Consider the following 22,642-nt stretch of genomic DNA (forward strand, 5'->3'; position numbering starts at 1 on the left):
AAAATTCTAGTTGCTTATAAAGTCTAAAGAATTTGAGACCATATTAATCACCTCAATTACATTGCTTCTTCAGTCCTTACTATATGGTAGAAGGAGAGGCTTTAATAAAAATGAAAATTACGGAAGAATAAATTTTCCTACACCTAAACAAAAAACCATAAAATCAGCTCGCAATTCTTGAATGAATAAGCGAGCATACTTACTGTAAATGGGCTACATGGAGTAGGCGTGCTTGCAACACATTGCACTCAAGACTTTGTTACTACCTCAAATAATTCTTCAAAATTTCTTGTCGAACTACCATTTGGTTTAACAGCATCCGAGGCTTTTGCTCTAAGCTCTTGAACATTCTCTCCGATTGTTTTACCCTTGTCACTGGACAAAATATGTTGTATGGCACTGATTGTTCCATTCTTGGTAAATACGCCTCCTTCAATTTTCAAACCAATTCTCCATCCATCTTGTACCTTCCAACTGTTCAATTTTTGATCGCCAAAATATGGCCTACATATCATAGGCACCCCATGTGAAATACTCTCCAGAATAGAATTCCAGCCACAATGTGTTACAAATACTCCAATTGCAGAATGTGCCAAGACTAGCACCTGAGGAACCCATGCAACAAATTTACCATGACTCTTGCTTGCTCGATCGATAAATCCATCTGGCAAAAGCTTCCTAGCATGGTCCCTCAATGACCACAGAAATGGAACCTTAATAGCTTCCAGAGCCTCAGCTAAAGCTACCATTTCATCAAGGGGCGGACTCATTACCGTGCCAAAGCTAATGTACACGACTGATGCAGAGTCTTGCTTGTCCAACCACGATAGGCATTCATCATTCTCATCAGTTGAAGTCGATTTTTTTGAGGTTGAAATCAAGGGTGAAGAGCCAACGTTGAGGAATTTTTTTGAACTTGGACTTGCGATCAGTTGTGATGGCTGGATCTATCTCTTCGAAGGAGTTGATCACAACAGCAGTTGCTCGCTGAAGATTCAATGCCATGTTGTAGACCATATGAGCCAATGGTGATTCTTGATTATCCATGAGAACTTCGTTGGGCAAGTCATTGATCTTTATTCCTTGCAATCCGGGGATCAACTCAAGAGTCTGGTCTCTTTCCTCTGCATTTTGGTTGAACATAGACAAAGTAATGTTGTGAATTGCATACATTTCATTTTTGTTGAACAAGGTACGATAAATTCATAAGACAAAATATACCCCAAGTCAAATTAAACACGATTTATGCATTTTTTCTTGCTTTGCCATAGGGCTTTCAAATGGAACAAAGGAATTGTTTTTTACAAAAACAGTGTCAGCCATATTAGCTTTCAGACTTTATAAGTTACACATTATGGCGATAGTTAATAAATTTCCCAATTATTGTGTGGCTATTCTTCCCCATCTTACTTATTGTTCCCACAAAATGTAAAGATGGAGCAAATTGGATGCTAATTATGGTTTTGCTGCTTATAATTACTAAAAAGAATTTTAAAATTTTTAGTTTCGGTTGATCTTAAAGAATGATGACGAAGTGGCAAAAATTTCGTAGTAGCGACTAAATCAATTGGAGGAGTTTTGCCTAGGCAAAAAGAATGAACAGGGCAAGAGTTACACCAATGGTAGAATTCTACCAATGCTTAAAAGAAGAAATCCTCTGTGGAAAAGTAATAACACAAGGAACTCTAAAAAATTTAGTTAAGTACTAAAATCTTTTTAAGGGACACGGCAAGGAGTCAAAAGTAAAATTCTACAAAATTATATTGGCTAAAATGAATTTTCTGAAAAGTTAAGGGGCGACAGCCCCCATGGGTAGGACACCCTGCCTGCCGCTGGATGATACATACCAAAATAAGCACATAATCCGTTTTGTTGGTTTATTTGGTACAGTTGATTGCGTTATTTAAAAGACAAAAAAACAAAAGAGTTTCGTGTGACAAAAATAGCTCTTTGACGGCTATTCTAAGCTGGTGTTGTGAAGAATGAAGATAGCTCAAGTATAAATTTTCTAAAGATAAATTAAGATGCCAATGTAAAAGACTTGTTCTGTTGTTTTTCCTAGATTTTTTTTTACTAAAGACAATTATATAGAGACTAGATTGTTGGAAACTTTTCAAAATTTGTATGATGTACATACATGTAATTAATGTATATTCATTAATTTTTGGTACATGTATAGTATTGTGAATGTTTCTAAAATGTACATTCATTTATAAATGTATTCATGTATATGGGAATTATTGAATGAAAGGATAGATTCATGTTTTGATCTAAATGATCATGAGATGCATGAATTAAAGTGCATGAATGTGTACACAATACTTTGAATCTATTCATACACAATACTTTGAATCTATTCATACAAGTGTTTAATGGGGTCTTTTGTTTCCCAAACAATCTTCCTATATAAAGAGGCCAAGTAGAGAGTGGTTTGCTGCAGAAAATCACTTTCCTACTATTCTATACTCTCTCAAAAGCACTCCTTAGTTCACAAAGGGTTTGTCTTGCTTTGTGCAAGAGTTTAAGACAAACAAACTTCATCTTATCCTAAAGGATATTTGTCCAAGGTTATTGCACGTTATACCGGACAAATAAAGCCTAAAGGAAAGTGATTTCTATCACGATTTGAAGCCAATTCTTGTTACAATATTTGCTAGTCCTTTACAATTTACCCAACAGACTAGAGGGTACCAGTTGCAGCAAGTAGGTGTCTAATCTCATCCGTGTACAAATGAGCAGATAAAGAGCAAGATGTAGCAGTCCAAAATGGTACCCAAGGCACACCAATTTGCTCTGCTAGATCACAGGCAAACCAAAGGAAAGCATCAGCTAATTTTGATACCAACATCCTCCTCTGCCTCCTTCACAGCCTTGACAAAATTATCAGGTGTTGCCTTAATGAAAAGCCCCATGGCTTCCAAATGCTTATTTCCAGTTAAAACATGGGCGTCAGGGATGCCATCCCAGACGTTGTAAGGCTTAATATTATCAAACTCAAATGGTTTCGAACCCGAAAAGATTGAGTTGTTGGATTCAGAGGTGCCAAAGAATGAAAACTTCACATGCGGTGCCAAGGCAGCTAGTCCACGTACAAGATGGAGTAGCGGAGCAGCATGTGTTCCAAAAGGAAATGTAAATACAGCGACATGGAATGATGAAGTAAACATGCTTCTTTGTTTTATCAGAAGTGTAGCAAATGGTAGGAATCTTAGGCTTCCCCTGAACTTGAACGGTATAAATAGTAGATTTTCCTCCCCTCGAACATTGGAGTGAAGGAGCAAGTAATAGACTAATAGTTAAGGATCGTTCGGTGATGGAGACAGTACGACTGTTTCCATATGGTGAAAGGGGTCGTTCAGTTCTGTCCACTTCAAACAGGTTCATATTATTTTTTGTAACTTTTGATGGAACTCGTATAATTTGAGTGTAAATTTGAATTTATCAACTCATACAGTAGTTAAATTGGTGATTACACTAAAATTGTACTAATTTATACCAAGTGTCATAAAAATTACACGAGCCGATTTCAATTATAGACAATAATCAACTCGTGAGGCTCTTGATCCAAAAAGGTAATTGCGTAGACGATAGATGAACAATTTAATAGTGGTGACATTAATAAGATATGGGCCCATATGGAGATTTAGAACTGTTGTAACCATCCGGTAAGTATGGAAACGTGAAAAGAATATGAAGTACACCATAGGTGGTGTGTGGGAAGCATGGTTCGAAGACTCGGCCGAGACCGAGACGACTCGGCCGAGTCGTCACCGTCTCGGCCTAGTCCGAGACGAAACCGCGACGAATCGAGACCGAGATACTCATCTCGCCGAGAAATCGGCCGAGACGTCACCGCGACGGATTGACTCGGCCGAGTCACACCGAGTCACTCCGAGTTATCCCGAGTCAAGACGAGAAATCGGCCGAGTTACACCGCGATGGATTGATTCGGCCATTTCTTTGGCTATTTTTTATTATTTTTGTTTAACATACTTTTTTTATATTATTAACAATTTTTAGAATATTAAATTCTTTAAAATTTGCGTCTCACCGAGACCGTGACCGATATGCCGAGACCGATGTGAAACGTTCCAAGCCGCGACCGCGAGCGCGACCGTGACCGCGACCGCGACCGTGACCGCGACTTTGAACCATGGGAAGTAACAATAAAAAGTCACAACGTATTAGGTTGGCATCTTCTCCATATTTATCCACCCAATTTTTCATATTAGTAAGAGGACGCGGTTCGGTTGTTGCAATGCATCGGCTACCAGTCTACCATATATGGTACCCGTCAATCAAGAAAGCGCAGAAAATCAACGGAAGAAAGAGGCAACAGCTTTTCTTAATTTCTGCGGCTGGAGACAACTTGCACGCAGAAAAACAGAGGCTATACAATTGACACACCAAGAGAGCCCCGTCCTGAACGAAACCCGTGATGATACAACTCAAGCAAAAGGCCATAATCATGTCCAAACTACCAACTAAAAGGCTAAAACAAATCACGGAACCTACCAACTAAAAAACCAGAAACAACACACCTGTCAAGCTAATATTAACTATAAGTGTTTGGGTCTTAAGTCGAGCTGTAGAATATTCAAACCAAAGTTTTTTCTATTTGGGTTGCATGTATAAGTTTTGTCATTTAATTGGTTCAAAGAGTTGCATGCTTTAGTACTTTTATAGTTTAAAAATTAATGCCAAATTGAAGATTGGTCCAAATGCTTAGCTATGCGTGCCAAAAAGGAAATGTAAACACCTCAATATGGGATGGTGAAGTAGAAATGCATTTTTCTTTTTTCTTTTCAATTTTATCAGTAGCTTAGGAAATGGCAGAATGTTTGTTGCAATGCATCAACTACCAGTCTACCAGTCAGTCACTTGGCTGGGCTTTGGCTACAAATCAAATAATCCACCGCCAGAACTATCTTTGATATTGAGGATGTGAAGCCGATTTGGTGCTTTTGATTTTTTTTAAAGTTTCAATCCGTATTCTGCAATGCCCTATTTGATTTGGACTCACTTATCATGATTTGAGTTGGATAGTTCAAGTGCCTTGAGTTCTGTTTGAAACTAGTTTTTATTTGTTTTCCTAAATATTTTAAGTACGGATGAGGGATTCAAATAGGATACCGTGCTTTTTGAGTCTTGGTTAATATCTTCACTAACTCAAATTGAGGTGATTGGATCAGAAATTTAACTATCAGTAAGCTAAAACCAGAGGCCCTTTGGGGAAGTGATGGCGATAGAACCTTAGAAAACGATCGATGCTCTTGATAAATGTGCGTCCATATGATGAAGACGTGTGCCCATTTTATTATTGGCTTCCAGCCCGTGCACGAGAAGAGTTCGAGCAGAGTTGCCGGGGAAAGGAAAAGAGTTTAGCAGGAGTTGTTACTTTCTTCGGCCAAGAACGGTAGGTTGCGGTGGTTGGAGTCACTAAACAGACGCATCAGTTCTCACTTCTCAGCCACGGGGATTTGGGGTCTCTGCTTCTGCTCATGTAAAAGTTTTTGTGCAGAGCACTGCTTAAACAAACGGGTGTGATACGATTCATCCTTAATTGTTTCAAATGCACATATCATCCCTTTCATCTGTTTCCTTTCCCTCCTAACAATAAAATGAATACTTTTTCCAGGTGCATGATTTTTCCATCTGTCATTCTTTTTATATTAGATAGATAACAGCCAGTCCACTGATCGGAATTTTTATATCCATGATCACATGAACAAAGGTTCTTTTGGCACCAGATGCCACTGGGTAATAATATTACATCACAGGTAGAACCATACAGCTTTCGTAACCAACAACGCAGCCCAGAAGTTGATATGCAATCACCAAAAATATAGCCATGTTGCTTTCATGAATTGCTGAACTGCTTGTTGCCACGTGCAACTTTATGCATCTCTAGAACACACAGAACAGGACCCTTCCAAACAGCAGCAAGAATAGGAAGCCAGGATCATCACAGGAATAACAGTCGTGTTCGATCCCCAATGCATCAACCCCAGGGTGAGATGGGAGTCTTTAATTTACCCACATAGCCTCTCAAGGAACTTCCATTATGAACATGACCCCTGGTAGCTCCACCCCAATATTAACTAGCCCAAAATGCTAATCATATCCCTTTACCCAAACAGGCACGGAGTAAATCAAGGTACCCAAAGCAAAAGATATTACTATAGTACTCGTTGCATATGCATATGCCCTCCAAGTGTGACTGCTTTGTCTCATAGCATTGAACTCAGCAATAAATGTTGACACAGTGCTTAGACAGCCTAGAAATCCAAGCTGTATACCTGTTGCAACCGTATTACATTTATCCGTATTCACCTGTATTGGACCATCCAACATCAAGAATAAAAATGCAATTGATAATCATCTTATGAGTAATATGAAGGAAATACATCACTATGAAGTGCTGAAACGTGGCAAGGAAACAAGAAAACTTCACTAACTATATGTAGATAATCCTAACTAAGACCATTTAGTAGTAGTATTGTAATAATTTTTGCTACACACACGAACTGTTAACTAAATGAAGTTGTTAATGCCCCCATCATAGAGATTGAACAAATGAAGAGACAAATGTTGAAGAAAAGATGGGGACAAAGGATGCCAGAGACAACAAAATTCATTTCTGAAACTTACCGCTTTTTTAAGCGTTGCCAGTGCAGCCATTACAGCAGCAGCAAGGATATTGGCAGCCAGAGTACCGAAAGGAACCCATCTTAATACAGGTTTTTTCCCTAAGCCACGTCCATTCAGACGAGCTAAGAACCATCTTATCCAAACACCAAATGGCCCAACAATGCAACCCAATAACAGCTCAGCGTGACTGTGGTCACTGTAGAACTGCTTCTTCGTGAAAGCTATACACACACCCCAAACAACACCAAGGATCAAAAGCAGCACCACTGTACCCGTCAAGTAGGTATTGTACTGATCCAAATCCCAAGAGTATATGGAACTGAAGAATTTCATTTCTCTAATAAACCTTTTCTTAAGCCATTTGAAACCTTTGGCAGTTTCAATCCCAAAAATGATCGAGTAAGCAGCAAGGAACAAACCTGCAAAAAGTACAATTGGCTAAATCCATGATTACCATATCCACTGACAAGAGACTCTGTAATCAAATCCAATTTCAAAAGCCCACAGAAGAACCTCAAAATTCATTTGAATCACCTTATTATACAACACCAAATGTGCTTAAACATAAAGCAGATAATGTTACCTATTAAGATGCCAAGTATTGCAAATACCCAATGACCTCGAACACTGAGATCAAGCATCTTTTGGTTCCAGCCACTGAATGTCGTAAGGCTTCCTAGAAAACCAGTTGTCAACCCAATCGCCAAATTATCTGAAACTTCAGATATGTCTCCTTTGAAAACAACGCCAAACCAACCCATCAAGAATGAACCAACCTTATGGTAAAGAAAAAAAAAAGTGTTCGAACATCATTATTCAATATCCAATTGTAAAAAAAAAAAAAAAAAAAGGAACTGAAGTCTAGGGCATATTAACTAGCACTCAATAATTAAAGGTATTTCACTGCTTCATAGGTTAAATATACCACTTACCATTCTTAAATAATCTGTGGCAACAAAGCAGTTTAAAAGTCAAACAATTTCAGCATATTAATAATCCTACCACTTGATGAAGGCATCGAAATTGCTCCCTATACCCAAAACTTAATCTCTTGATTTACCTTATGCAGTATGCCTTAATAATGAAGAAATTCGTAACCATAAGCTATGTTTTTTCATGTTGCAAGAGGGATATCCTACTTTTCTACCAATCTTGGTGTTTACTTCCCATACATGCAAACTCTCAAAAACAAAATACTTTCCTTTACACTTTGCACCAGAAAAGAAAAGCCTTACCTTTCATGTTTCTCATTTTTCCTTAAAATTAGTTTAATTTTTTCTGTATCTTATACTTATGCAAGAATGAGGCGCAATTGCATAGGCATCAAACAATGAAGTCATCACATGAATTAATCTTTCCAAGTAAAAAAACTGAGACATCGCTTCTATCTTATCAGTTATGTAATGCCTCAAATCTTAAAGGCTGTTCCATAAGAATTCTTCACACCATCAATTTTGGGAAGATGTTTATCTGCATATCAGAATGGAACGGCACTGCAGGTTGGGGAGGGGGGGGGGGAAGAAAGAGAGAGAGAGAGATTATAACCATGTTTGAAGGAAGATCGGGATACATGTAGCTCTGGTCAGTTGTAGCACCAATAACTCTAGGTCCAAATAGTTTCTGGAGATAAAACCTTGTGATCACCTGTAGGCCAGACAATTTAATTATATTAGAGGGCAAAAAACAAGGTAATATCAACAACAAAACTGTAAATACAATAGCAACTTCTGGCACATTGCTGTTCCAAATAAATAGTGTTGTTCACAATGGCATAATGTCCACAAATTATGATTAAGTATTCAAATAATATTCATGTCAGCAGACAAAAGACGCATGTCAGAACAACCAGATCAAATCATTCCAAACTTTCACATCTACTTCGAAAGACAGGGTCAGAGATTGATAAAGAAAACCAAAAACAAAAACACATGATTCTAACTAACTATAGAAGTGCTCAAAATTGTACATACAGATAACATTGAGTTTAGCTTAACCAGATCGGTAGCAGGACATTACTATATGTATGCTATGAATGACAGGATCAGTTCTAAGTTTCTTTTCCTTCATTTCAAGATCAAGTGTTTTTATGCAATTTAAAAGTGCTCCACAGCAAGAGTCCAGATCTAGGATTGGCCATGATCCATAAAAACAAAATACACAAACGGTTCTATGGAGAAAAGGACAAAATTGCTCCTTGCCAAACAACATACCAGGTAGTCAATGTTATCTACTTTTTCAATTTGAAGAAATAGAGAATCTCTCTGCTAAGGATGAGAATACCAGCATGCAAAACAATTTTGCTAGCCAAAAAAATGAACAAAATAGAATGAACTTAAGAACATCTGGTAAGCACATGAAAAATGTTTCAAGGAGGACAATATGCACTTCCTTATTAAGACACGTTACACTTTGTTATGAAATACTACTATAAGCACTTCAAAATGCAGTCAGAATAAAAGAAATGGCAGACTTTTTCTTTAAGTATAGCTTGAAAATTTTGAAACAGCTAACTTCTCTCTGAGCAATATTCTGGAGCAAGAATATTGTTGCTATGACAAACTAGCACTTGTTTTAGGATTCATGCAACAGAAGCTCGACCAAAATCAGCAGCCTAGAGCTTCAGAGACTGATTGGAACACTATGAAAAATAGACAAACTTATTCAATAATAAACCAGAATGAAAGACCAGACAACAGTATTAACACGAAATACTGATGTAGCAGAGCATACACTAATGCCTCTGCAGTTATGAAACAAGAGTCTTTGTCCCAAGCATGGTCCTTACACTCACAATTCACAAACCTGATATATATATTGATCATTCATATAGCTTTACTGAATTTCTACAAGAATTAACAAATATAAATTACCTTTGAGTTCCTCAGAACATAAAGGCCATAATGTTGATGATTTATTTCAGCCTCAGTTTTATAAATTAAACTCAATAGAATTCAAGCAAAAAAAAAGGAAACCGGAAATGCTTCAAGCTAGTAAATTCAAGGAAGTAAAGACGCAACTGCTCTTTGCTGGCAACCTTAAACCGTTATTGTGTTTTGTAAAAGATCCTTCCTCTAAAACATTTCCCAACCACAGAATCACCACTGCAGCAAAGTGCTTCTCACCTCTGGACTAAAAGAAGCATTATTTAAGTGTCACAAACATGCAGAATACCTTTAAAAGATAAAAGTATGTCTGGTTCATCTGAATTAAAGATTTGTTCGGATTCCATTAGTTTGTTGGCACGTATACCCCATTATATCATGCTTTTCATTTTGCTCTTTCTTTTCCATCCCCATGACCTCCAGCAGCCCTACTATTCTCATTCCCTTTTTTTTTTTTTTTGAACCTTCTCCTGCAATCTTTACTGTCATTCACTCTTCCGTCTACTCACCACCGCTACCATCATTAAGCCCTAACACCCAACTAAATTTACAAGCTCCTATTTAATTCACTATGATTTGAGCAGAATACCAAGAAGATTTGCTGTCTCTTTTTCTAAGCTGCAATTCCAATATAATCAGGAAGCAATTAAGTATCAAACCTTCTAATCTTCTATTACATTCATTTCTTAGGCTTTGTTGAAAATAACACAATTGTAAATGCAATTGGAATCTGACGTTGATCTCCGGGTTACAATTGGACTATTTGATTAGCATGATTTTGGATGATTTTATTGTGCTACTGTGTCTGATTTTTTATGATAGCTTTTCTACGATTGGTGATGGTGCCAAAGGCGGAATAGTTGGCTTCAATTGTGTTTTAATTCTGAGGTATTGCCGGATTCATGGAGGAACTTGTTGACTTGCTGCCATGAAGCAGATAAGGTGAAGGGAGGTGAAAAAGTAATGGGATGAGTTGAATCAGAAAACTTAAGCCTTGAAAAGGAAGTGGGACTTTGATTGTGCAGCCGTGCAGTGAAGAGAAGAAACCTGTTTTTTTAAAAAAATTTCTCTCTTGCATCACAAGGTGCACATGTGGCATCCGAACAATAGCCTTCTTCGGATGATCCAGATCAACTTTTAACTCTACTTTTAAACAGATTACTTTTCTAAGACTTTTATTTTGAATGGAGATTATTTTTCTAAGGCTTTTAATTTGAATGGCAGTTTAGAGACTATCCCTAAAAGCAGATACTTTCTCTAAAAGTAAACAGCATAACGAGCTATAGTGTGCCTGAATAACGTCTAAATGTATTACCATGTTTCGAGAACGTAGAAGATTAAGATGTCACTGAATCTTTTAATCCAGACAGAAGAGTGCCAAAAGGTTCACAAAATGAAGCAAAAGTTTAGATTGTGTAGCACTTTAACAATAGAAAGGGATTTGCATCATTACCCCAAGAATTCCAAATAAAGCAAGAAATGATAGGCATGAAATGTACTCCAATATCCACGGTATTGCTTTCTCATTTTCCTGCATATAAATCATCCCATACGTAAATCGTTCGGTAGATTTTATTTTAAGGGACCTACTTAAAAATCAAGAATACCACAAGCCTTACAAATATCAATAAGCAAATAACGTTTGAAAACTTACATTCTTTTTATCTTCTAGTTGAGCAGTTCCATCAGCAGAACTCCCCAATGCAATGTCCAAAGTTGAAGATGGCAAGGCAGATTCCATATTAAATGTAGTCGTTTTATGAGGAGAGAAACCAGTAGGTTGCAAGGAAGCATCCTCAAGAATGGGAACAATAACACCACTTTCTACCACATTATCAATGGAGATTCGACCCCTACCGCTTTCTGAAGATCTTCTGCTGTGAAGTGCACGATCCCCTATATCTCCGGCCTCTGAAACTGCCTCACTTTCTGTATCATCATCTCCCTGGTTGTGTGAAACATGGAAGGAACCGAAAGAATGTCTTCTTAAAGATGACTTAACACTGCTTGCTCGGTTCAATGATTTACTCCGTCTAGGTCCACCCAAAGTCATCTCCTCACGATCCTTCCTCATTTTCTTCACATAATGGAACTTTCGTTAATTCTTTAGGAAATTCAAAAACCATAGGCCACAAACACAATTGATAACAGAACAGAGATGAAGTATTTCTACGAGCCAACACCAATGTTCAGTCAGCCACTCTCAAAGAGTCATAACAAAAAAAAATAAGGAAGCAAATGTCAAAATTCTCGTAGAAAGAAAATGATGCCAAAAAGACAATAATGTTATGTTAAAAACCAAATCTTGAAGTCCATCTATAAAAAGCAGTGTGGTAGGGATGATTAACATTTTGTATATTACACAAATTATAGTCAAACATATCATACTCCCAAACCGTCCAAATCACTTGTCAGATCCTTTGTAGACAGGAACCTGAAGAAAGTAACAGTTAGTTACTTCCAATATGTCAGCTAACGAGTTAATGATTTCTCAATCAAATTCCGACATCGTTAGTGCAAGTACCTCAAACCAATACCATTAGATGAATAAATTACTTAAAATGTGAGAAAATATTAACAATGAAGTGTCAGTTTCTGCGTTGAGAAGTAAGGCGAGGAGTGAGGACGACCAGAAAATAACAGGACAAGAAAATGGCAGTCAAATCTTGAATCTTGGTCAACTTCGGCATTCGGAGACAGAAAAGTACAAAATGGCACGTTCATAAAAACATTTTTATTGTTTCTGTGTTACGCCAGGTGAAGAGTTTGTCGAAACAGTTAAGTAAAAAGTAAAAACCCACTACATTAGCTTTTACATCTAAAAAGTGTTCAACAACCACTGGATGGATCCCCGAAATTAACAGCACTAAAAATCTTACACAAGACTGTATCACAACTATGAAGGGTGAAAGAAAACGTAATACTTGCCACTTGCCAGTTGGATATCTTATAGTTGTCACCCACTTGCCATATACGATACTTCTAAATGAGAGGAACATTTTAAATCTTTTTTATTTTTTAAAACAGACATGGGACCATTAAAAAATAAAAAAGTCCTAAATCCACCACACATAGTGGTACTTATCTTAATCCCCAGAATCACAATTAAAGCAAAAAAGTTACTAGCTTCCCAGTTCCCGAAGGGTAAAAGCATCAACTTTGCGAAACCCACTCATGAATTAATTAACAGAAACATCTTCTTTGTGGTGCACTTCTGCCCAGAAATTAAAAAATAATCGAACAAATTTTCACTTTACAATCTCTTGGTTTCTATTCCGGACGCTTCCACAGCAACCCACGACACCAAAAACTTTTTCCCCAGTTTTTCACCCTTTCAATTTTCATCCCCACAAACAAACATCGGACGCTTATTATTTCTAGTGTATGCATACTGAGATAGAGAAAATGGTTCATGATGATACGAGTATGATCTGATCTTTAAGCAAATGAAGGACTTACAATTTAAACAGGAGCTGCTAGGGAAGTGACACCCAGCTGCGTGGAGGGAGGGGCTCGGCGGTCTGGCTCCCGAAGAATGAACGTAACGGAGAAAGTTAATTGAGGAATGGAGCCAGAGGGGACGTACTCTTGTTGGAATTTGTGGTGTAGAGTTGCTGTTCGAGGAAAAAAAATAAATAAATAAGATTGGCCTTGCAACTTGCAAGACCATCAAAATTAATAAGAGTTAGGTAAATTCTATTGCGAATGAATTCCAGTTCAACTCATTCACCATCACTAGTTTTACGATATAAAAGGAAAGGTTATCAATCAATTATACAAACAATTGACTTTGATTATTAATCACCTAAAATCTAAACAACAAGACGCATAAACAAGCAGCATGAATGATGCAACTGATTTAAGACAAGAAATCTACTAAAATATGGATAACAGAAGAGGATTTCAAGATGTTCAAGTAATCTGTAATTCCAACACGAAGCATGCATAAATGAGAAACAGTCAACACGGGGAATATTGAGAAAGCTTTGGGAGTAGTAACTATTCTTTTGTAGACGGCGGCGGGCTAAGATCCGCGCACGCCTACTCCTTACTTATTCACCGACCTATTTTTATTTCTTCTATGTCGGTTTTCCTCTCCCCGCCAGACTTTGCACTGGTGCAGCGCTGCAGACAACAGCCCCATGAAGTGAGAAGATCCCAAAAAAAAAGAGAGTGACTGACAGGGGAAAGAATCAAATCACTGAAATTAAGTTGCCTGAGAATTCAACCTTGGGAGGAATACAGGTTGGGGAAAAAGGAAATGCGAACAACGACGGAGGCAGACAAGGGCGGCTGCCGGCAGAAACGGAGCGGCGTGAGAGAAAATAGAAAGACTGACTGATGAGGGAGGGAACAACGGGTCAAAAGCAAAACGGAATAAGAGAATATAATCCTGGAAAACCTTCCTCGGCGGCGGTGGACTCTACTGGGAGTTTTTTCTAGTACCTGGGGCCGGGATGGTTGAAGAGAAGTCCTCGCCAGTTGCCGAAATATATGGACAACGGAAGCTGAGTTGTGGTTGTGGCTACAAATACGAGGTCGTTTCACCGTAATTCGATTCAAAGGACGACTACAAAGTTAGGACCTTGATATGGAGGTATTCAAAGGACGACTACAAATTTATGATGCTAGAACGCTCCATAGATTGCATGTGTTCTGGCTGGATGCGGACAGTAGGGAAGTTTCTACTTGTGCACCACGTCTTCTAATTCCCAAAAAAAAAAAAAAAAGGGAGGATAATGACGTCTAGTACGTCGTTTTTTGTATGCCACATATTACCCTTTGTCACAAGAGCATGTTTGACTGACTTCGGGATCAAGGGGGATTGGTCCGCCGTTCTACAGCCCAATAATGAACCTAAAGTTTCGTCCCCAGCAATGAACCTAAAGTTTAGTCGGATGAAAACTGAGTTAAATGATTCGATACTCGGATCGAATTGGATTTGATAAAAATTGAATTTGATTTATATACTTGAATCGAATTCGACTTGATAAGAGCTCATTCGGATTTAATTCGCCAATTAATCAAATCAAATTTTAACAATATTTTATATTTAACAACTTCCAAACTCGATAAAAAATTAGTCGATATTCGAATCGAACACGATTTAATGAGAGCACATTTGAATGTGCTTCGCCAATTAGTGAAATCAAATTTAAACAGTATTTTATATTTGACAACTTCAAACTTGATTAAAAAAAACTTATTCAAACTCAATTCGACAAATAAATAAATCAAACTTTAACAAATTTTTAAACTCATTAAAATAATCAAACAAATTTGAACAATAGAGTATTTGGTTTAATTAGACTCGTTTAGAACCTTAGTGGTGAAAAAATATTTATATTTGACAAAGGAATAATTTCACAAACCTCCCTTGAGGGTTCTAACTATTTCACTGACCTCTTTTAAGGTTTTGGTAATATCACTAACCTCTCCTGTCATAAACATAGGGCTCGAAACTGACATAAGTTGTGGAGAAATTACTTTACATGCCTCACAAGTTCTAAGATATTACACAATTGTGTTGGCATAATTAGTTAAAACATATTTAACATTGTTTGCATCGTTAACACATTTTTAACCATATTTTTATCTTATATACATAACATTCAAAATGTTTCTGTGGGTTATATATAGTCACAGTTGGAGAACGGCTGTAAAGCATTGCTATCCATTCACAAACTTTTGCTTCCCCCTGCAATTCAACAAAATTTACACTTACATCCCCTAAAGTTTTATTTTGTTAAAACATATTTAATCAACTAATTAATCTACTACATGAGGGACATTGGTGGAATCATAAAATGTTCTCGCTCATGATATCTTTTTTTCTATTATGAAATGGGCTAACATGTTACAAAATTATTAATCTTAGGGGATTTTAATGATATTACTGAAATCTCGAGAGAGACAAGTGAAATAGTTAGAATCTTCAAGGGTGGTTTCTGAATAACCCCATTGACAAAATATTAAGATGGCGTTTGTTTGTTAGCAAAAGTGTGGGACAATAAAATAAAATTAGTAATTTGTTTCCTTCTTGCATGTTTGGCTGACAAAAATGTTGGAGAATCTCTTTGTTTGGATTGCCGTTTTCCGTCGAAAAATTACGTCGTTTTCCGTGATCACATTTTCCTATTACCTTTTTTCCTCACATACATCAAATCACTACAGTAATTTTTTCATGGAAAATGCAATCCAAACACAATATTTGGGATATTTTTACTGTAGCATTTTTTGTGATGTGATGTATGTGAGATAAAAAGGTAATTGGAAAGATAAAAAGGTGTATTGGAAATTGTAATGATGATATAAACAAATAAAATTGAAAAAATAATGCTCAATCCAAACAAACCATAATCACACTTTTCTACATTTTGAATCTTGTAAAATTTGTAGAATTTTAAAAAAAAAAGTGGTTGGTTACACACAAAATTTTTAATTACTATTACTAACTGTCATTAACTTTCTATATTTTTTTCAAATTTTTTCTTGTTAGCCAAACTTGTATGAGAAACTAGTTTTTATTTTCTTTTACCTCATTTTCACACTACTTTCTTTTCTTTAAACAGAACCTATGTAGAGCCCAAAAAATTTCACCAATCAACAAGAAGCTATAGGATATAAATTTCGCAAAACCAATATGTATGAGAAAACAATTTACACATATACAAATATGGGAGGAGAGGAATAATCAACAACATTTCATTATTCATACAAAATAACTTTCATTGTTTGGATTGCTTCATATTTCTCCAATTTTATTTGTTTACATCATCTTTACAATTTCCAATACACCTTTTTATCTTTCGAATATCTTTTTATCTCACATACATCACATCACAAAAAGTACTACAGTAAAAATATCCCAAATAATCCCAAATAACTTACAATCCAAACAGATTAAACAATTTAAACAGAACCTATGTAGAGATGTGCTATCAAATTCCATGAAGACAATCATAAGAAATTTTAATAAAATATTAATTTCTAAACAATAAAACTACTATAATTTGATTTCAATCTTAACTTGAGTAAAACACAACTAAATAATAATATATAAATTTCTATTTTTGAGTCTTGATTTAATAGGCTAACATTGCCTCCCTTAAATCTAACTCTCTTGAATCGGGTTCAATGCAATCACGATCAATCATCTCCCTTGCAAATTCTAACAACATCACTTTATATTGAATTTTAATCTTGAAACACTTTTTTTGTTACAATAATCCACGCACCAGGACATATTATTGATAGCTTATTTTGAGATTTTAGTAATCACAACTCAATTGTCAGGACTCTTTTCTGAAATCTGTTTTTACATGCACAATCAATCGAACAAATTTCAAACCAATCTTATAGTACAATCTTTACCAACTGGATATTTCAGGACCAATCTTGAAGCCTAATTTAATAACCTTGTGCCCTAATTTTTTGATAGCGAAAACACCTAGACTAACTTTATAGTTGGGACAATTTTTCAATATTCACATGCGCCACAAGATCAATTTCTTGAATTTAAGGCTCTAATAACAGTTGTAGAATCCAAAAAAAATTCATCAAAAATTTATAAGAGATAAAATAAATATATATATATATATATATATGGGAAGGCAATTTACACGCATACAAGTATGTGTGAGAGAAGAGGAATAATCAATAATATATCATTATTCACACATAATAACAAGGCTCAAATTTCACTCTTATTAACTAATGACAAAAATAAAACTCTCTATTTATAAATTAGATAACTTGTAAAAAAAAAATTTACAATCACAAGGAATTTTTTAATAAAATATTAAATAATAAAATTATTATCAATTGATTCAAATAGAATTACTAAAATTTTAATTTGACTAAAACAACAATAATATAAAAATTTTTATTTTTGACACTTAATTTAATATGCCAAGAACGTGAACGAAAATTTCTTTTCGTGAATACCAATGAATGGCATAGGCTTTCTTGTAGAGGTGGAGATTTGTGATGGCTACTGTTTGATCACATGTCCAATCTCTTTTTTTTTGGTACGTACATGTCAAATCACCTTTTCTCAACTGCATTGTTCAATGGCTGATTTTTATTCGGCAAAATCCAAATTAAGGCCCTCCGTCCGTCGGGAATACTCTGCCATAAATGATAAAGCTACTTGTTGAGACTATAACACGTGTTTGACAGTTTTCCTTAAGTTGGCGTTCGCTTACCAAAAATCCAATGCTGAGATAAAATGGTTTGTCGTCTCCATGAGATGGTATGGTACTCATCTTGGAATCTGAGTTGGAAGAAAACTTCTGCATTATACGACTTGCCACGCTAATGAAAGCGGAATGAATTATTATTATTGTACCATGAAATCAAATTATCAAACGTAGCGTCAAGGTCTTCCCTTGGATAAAATGGACGTTTTTTCAATTCTTTGTCTAATCAAATCAATTACCTTAACCTTTCAGAATGTGTGTATTACTCGTGAAGGTGCAACCTAGGGGGCAAAAATTTCAAGGGTCCAGAGAATATATATCGGGTATCACTTATGGAGGAAGATAACTAAAAAAAGTCTAAAATCACGGCCAAGGTCATTCGCGTTAATTAGACAAGACTTGGTTTGAAGTTTTTATATTCGTGCCTATTACTGGTGAAGTGGAATTAACGGCCATAAAGTTCATGGTTATTTGCCTTTTTTTTTGGCAACTGAATAAATTCTTTTGACCATTTTTTTTAACTGGTGATCGTTGCAACTGAATAAATTCTTTTGCACGCTCGATGGATGTACGATCAATATTTATTTTATGTTCAACCGTAACTTCTAGTAGTCTATATTAAAAAAGAGAAGTGTACATTTTAGTACATGGTACATAGGTGATGGTGAAGTTAATTAAATTATTAAAGTGCAATTGCAGAAGATTAGTTTCTCCTCTCAACCTTATTATATTATTATGAACCTCATTTGGAAGAAGGATAATTAAAATCAGAGTCGTGTCTCTTATCGAATTTACTCTGTTATTCGAGAAAAAATGTTAGCAATTGCAATAAACTTGCCAAGAAGCTTACTCCACTATTCTCAACACACCATTCTTGCAGATGATTAACGATATACTACTGTAATTCAAATACACAATGTAAGAAGAAAAAGGTTAAAAAAAAAAGAAAAAAGATGGAGGAGTGGATGTGTAATAGTTGAATGATCAAAATTAAACTGATAAATGTACTGCGAAAGATCAATGGACCGAAATCGAGACATAAGGGACCCAAGTGAAACTGGTCCAAGTTCAAAGCACATGCGACGGCTGGGACGGACCGCGGGTTTGCTTTTTGTCCCGTTGGCACGCATGGATTCCCCTTTCCCAGCCTCTCGTTTCATTTGTGAAGTTTTGGTCAACTTGGCCTTAAATGTCTCCAGCGTATACGCGTCCTTGGACCAGATTCGAGTGAAAAAGCTTTAGACTCCCCAAAAATATCTAACCAACCTTCGGCTCTTATTTAGTTAGAATACAATAGAGTCTATTTAATTTTAGTTACCTTTATTTTCGTGTTGATTTAACCCAATGTAATTCCTACGTAGCATAAAACGTATTTTGATACTAGATATCAAGACAGTACGAATTAATTTTTGGATAAAAAAAAATTTCATTCCAATATTTGTACTCAATGATAGCAAGTACATCACACACACATGTATGTATGTATGTATGTATGTATGTATGTATAGAGTACATCAAATGTAAGACAGATACATAGATTAAAAATCAGTATATAGTTGATGCAACAGATTTAGAAAACAATAAATTTGACTATGACATTTTGAAACTCCATCAGATGAATGTCATTTGTAATCCAAATAAATGTATGTGCATGTCTTCCAATAGTCAAATTTAATAAGAACCACGTGTTCAAATAATTGACTAAAAGAATTTGACCTAATTGGATAGATTACTACTACATGTTTGGATATCAAACGCCCAAGTATGAATTAATGGGAAATTTTACCATCTCTTTTGGGCATCATACCCATAATTGAAATTAAATAAAATTTTGTCATATCATTTAATAATTTAAACTCCTAAAATTATCTAAAGGTTAATATTTCTTTTTCACACATCCAAAGGTAAATTGATACTTATTGGTATGTTATCCAAAAGATAATATAGAACTTATAAATGTGTTTAACCAAGCATAAGTTACTTCAATGCATGTTGTGATATTCCCACATGTTAATTTGCCTATCCAGCTGCTATCGTCCATGTCTCAAAGTCTGAATCCTTTTCCTAGCCAAAAAGGCGGGGAAATTGGGGAAGATCAAAGCCAGGGACTCAAAAGTTCGAGAGAATTACTGGTTGTGATCATATTCAAAACTTCCACTCTTTTACAACGTTTTCAGCTCAATAATTAGCACTAAGCAAGCAAGATTATAAAACATCCTGCTGACTCGTCACAATTTCTACCAAGTTCTTGAAATCTTCGCTTGAGCTCCCATTTTCCTCAACAGCCTTCTCAGCACTTTGTTTGAGTTCAGCAATATTAGCCCTCATTCTGTTCCCAGTTTCCTTGGACAAAACTAAATCTAAGGCATTCAACATCCCGTCTTTTGTGAAGACACCACCCTTTATTCCCACACCAATCTGCCATACATCCTCAATCACTCTCCTATTCAATTTCTGGTCTCCAAAAAATGGCCTACAAATCATAGGCACCCCACATGCTATACTCTCCATCAGCGAGCTCCAACCACAGTGAGTTACAAATACACCAACTGAAGAATGTGCAAGAACTTCCAATTGAGGTGTCCATGGAACAACTTTCCCAATATCGCTTGTTCTCTCGAAAAACTCCTTCAATGGTGGAAGTTTGGGATCATCCCGGAATGACCAAATATATGGAACTTGCTTCTCTTGAATTGCCTCCGTTAATGCTACCAGTTCCGGGGGAGGTGGAGTCAGCATGGTACCGAAGCTAATGTATGCAACTGATGCCTTTGCATGTTTGTTCAACCATGCTGAGCAGCCAAATTCATCCTCAAACTCTGATGATGATTTTGGTGATGGAAAGGCTAGAGGGCCAATGTTGAGAACTTTATCAAGCTTAGACCTGAGGTCATTTGTCACGATAGGGTCCAGTGCATCAAAGCAATTTTGAACAATTGCTTTTGCTAGTGGAAGTGCTAGTATCATATTGTACAGCATTTTTGGGAACGGTTGGTCATAATTTCCATTTAGGAGCTCAATAGGTAAATCACTGGCACGTATTGCTGATAATCCTGGAAGAAATTCGAGAGTCCTGTCTACTGTCTGTGCCTTACCTGCAATTGCATCTCAATTTTGGTGAACATATATATAGCTTATTGATGAAAATGTGTTCAAAGTTTCATCTACCTAGGATAAAAATGAGTCGTACCAATAAAATTATTTTCCTTACGCGCAATCTATGAATAAAAACAAGAAGGGCAAAAAACAATTTAAGAATTAAGATAAACAAACAATTCTACTTCATCATACCATAACAATCAACACTGACAAATAACATAAACAAATACTACATGTTGAACGATTCTTTTGGGGTTTTTACGCTTAACTTGCAAAAAATGTAGAACTAAAGACTTCATACGTGAAGCCCTGTAATCTTTTGAACTCACATTTTCCCCACTTTTCATGTCAATAGTATGCTTGAATTTTTTTCTTAGCTCTTCGTAATTATAAGCAGTGTAAAAGAAAATTTAAGCCATGCTATTAACATTGGCGGAACTGGGGGCACAAAAGGGCTATTTTCCCAACTTCACAAAATTTGGATTTTATTCACTCTTGAAAGATAAAACACTTTCAAATGTTGTGAGTCCGGCTACCGGTCTATGACCATAGAAATAAGAAACTGTCACAAAAGAGTACTGTTCTTACCGGCTGAAGCTAGAGTTCTAAGGATGGCATCTGTAGACAAATGAGCTGAGAGCGAGTGAGGGCCTGCAGTCCAAAATGGCACCCAAGGGACTCCCAATTCCTCGGCAATGTCAACAGAAAACCCCAAAAATGCATCAGTCAACAAACAAGTTATCTTCAATCCAGTCTCATCCACGACCTCTGCTATGCCCTTCTTGAAAATGCCGGGTGTGGCATTAATGAAATTATTAATTGGTTCCAATGGATTACCAGAAAAAATATAGCCTTCTGGGGCACCATCGTATATGTCATATGCTTTTACGTTGTCCCAGCCATGCAGCTTTATTCTGGAGAAAAGCTTCTGATTGGATACTGTGGTATTGAAGAAGGAAAATGTGACACTGGGTGCAGCTGCGGCTAACCTTTGCACCAGATGGAGGAGAACCGAAGGATGGGATGCAAATGGAAAGGTTAAAGCGGCAACATGGCTTTTCTTGGTTGCTGACATTTTAATTTTTAATACTGATAATTATGCGTGGAGATCAACACCATGATTAGTGCTGGTAATATTGCTCATGTTACTGACTGTTTCATTTTGATTGAATGTGCTCCAGTGTATGTGGGCATCAGTATGAGAGATTGGAGATTTCGGCGAGAGAAACGAGAAGACGATACATCTCAATGGCTGCCATTAAACTACGGATTGGTAGTTTGATGCAAAAGCCAGGGACGTTCCATGCAATTAGTCATTTTTTTATTTCACCGTTTATGTGATTATGTGTAACAAATTGATCAAAAGTTCTACTACTCGTAGAATTAACTTGTACTAAAGTTTAAAAAATTAAAAATAAAACAAACAAGTTCATTGAAGGTGGAAAGATTAAAAATTTCTGAAGACCTAACTCAAGCATTGGAGATATTATTATTATTTAGCTAATTGATCATAAGATCATTTGGTTCGACTCTCAAAATCTCTCCGCACCCCTTTTTCTTATAAGATTTAGAGTCTTCCTTATACAATCAATATGACAAAAAAAGAATAAATCTATCAAAGATAAATGGAGCAACTATTTTGCTCAAACATAGTTAGAAGTGAATCATGCTTTTGATATCTCTTCCGTACGGTGCTATGTTAAACTAGAAAAGAAAACATTCAAAATATGAAGTGGGCAAAAAAAAAAAAAAAGAATATATTTAAATGGGCTTGTTTATGAGCCTACTTGCAGTCCATCACAGAACATG

At 36.1% G+C, this 22,642-nt stretch overlaps 2 protein-coding genes and 1 pseudogene across 7 annotated transcripts; all 3 read right to left on the minus strand.

The window, feature by feature from the left end:
- Positions 1-40: 40 nt before the first annotated feature.
- Positions 41-3,265, minus strand: LOC113691445 (flavonol 3-O-glucosyltransferase F3GT2-like; annotated as a pseudogene).
- A 2,264-nt stretch (positions 3,266-5,529) lies between these two features.
- LOC113693759 (fluoride export protein 1) lies at positions 5,530-14,213 on the minus strand. Of its 6 annotated transcripts, XM_072055243.1 has the most exons (10): positions 13,980-14,212; positions 13,763-13,867; positions 13,598-13,658; positions 12,993-13,147; positions 11,188-11,610; positions 10,987-11,064; positions 8,197-8,295; positions 7,235-7,427; positions 6,652-7,070; positions 5,530-6,333 (listed from the first exon to the last, which is right to left on the minus strand). In XM_072055243.1, the coding sequence occupies exons 5-10, from the start codon at positions 11,605-11,607 to the stop codon at positions 6,115-6,117; spliced, it is 1,428 nt and encodes a 475-aa protein (XP_071911344.1). In that variant the 5' UTR covers positions 11,608-11,610; positions 12,993-13,147; positions 13,598-13,658; positions 13,763-13,867; positions 13,980-14,212; the 3' UTR covers positions 5,530-6,114. The 6 variants fall into 6 exon arrangements, with proteins under 6 accessions (XP_071911344.1, XP_027068238.2, XP_071911345.1 ...); XM_027212437.2 differs by lacking the exon at positions 13,763-13,867; XM_072055244.1 differs by lacking the exon at positions 13,763-13,867 and having other exon boundaries at positions 13,534-13,658.
- A 5,540-nt stretch (positions 14,214-19,753) lies between these two features.
- On the minus strand, positions 19,754-22,241 carry LOC113696344 (flavonol 3-O-glucosyltransferase F3GT2-like). The gene is made up of 2 exons (XM_027215771.2): positions 21,422-22,241; positions 19,754-20,829 (listed from the first exon to the last, which is right to left on the minus strand). Exons 1-2 carry the CDS (start codon positions 21,906-21,908, stop codon positions 19,940-19,942), a joined length of 1,377 nt encoding a protein of 458 aa, XP_027071572.1. The 5' UTR covers positions 21,909-22,241; the 3' UTR covers positions 19,754-19,939.
- Between the last annotated feature and the right edge of the window lie 401 nt (positions 22,242-22,642).

Source organism: Coffea arabica, chromosome 6e (assembly GCF_036785885.1).
Source record: "Coffea arabica cultivar ET-39 chromosome 6e, Coffea Arabica ET-39 HiFi, whole genome shotgun sequence".
Lineage (NCBI taxonomy): Eukaryota > Viridiplantae > Streptophyta > Magnoliopsida > Gentianales > Rubiaceae > Coffea > Coffea arabica.

Excerpts from the sequence above, each read along its gene's own strand:
- LOC113696344 (XM_027215771.2), bottom strand. The coding sequence starts at position 21,908 with ATGTCAGCAACCAAGAAAAGCCATGTTGCCGCTTTAACCTTTCCATTT. Across the intron at positions 20,830-21,421 it reads TAGAACTCTAGCTTCAGCCG|GTAAGGCACAGACAGTAGAC; the intron begins GTAAGAACAGTA and ends ATGCAATTGCAG.
- LOC113693759 (XM_072055245.1), bottom strand. The coding sequence starts at position 11,607 with ATGAGGAAGGATCGTGAGGAGATGACTTTGGGTGGACCTAGACGGAGT. Across the intron at positions 7,071-7,234 it reads AATACTTGGCATCTTAATAG|GTTTGTTCCTTGCTGCTTAC; the intron begins GTAACATTATCT and ends TACTTTTTGCAG. Across the intron at positions 6,334-6,651 it reads TGGCAACGCTTAAAAAAGCG|GTGAATACGGATAAATGTAA; the intron begins GTAAGTTTCAGA and ends GGTCCAATACAG.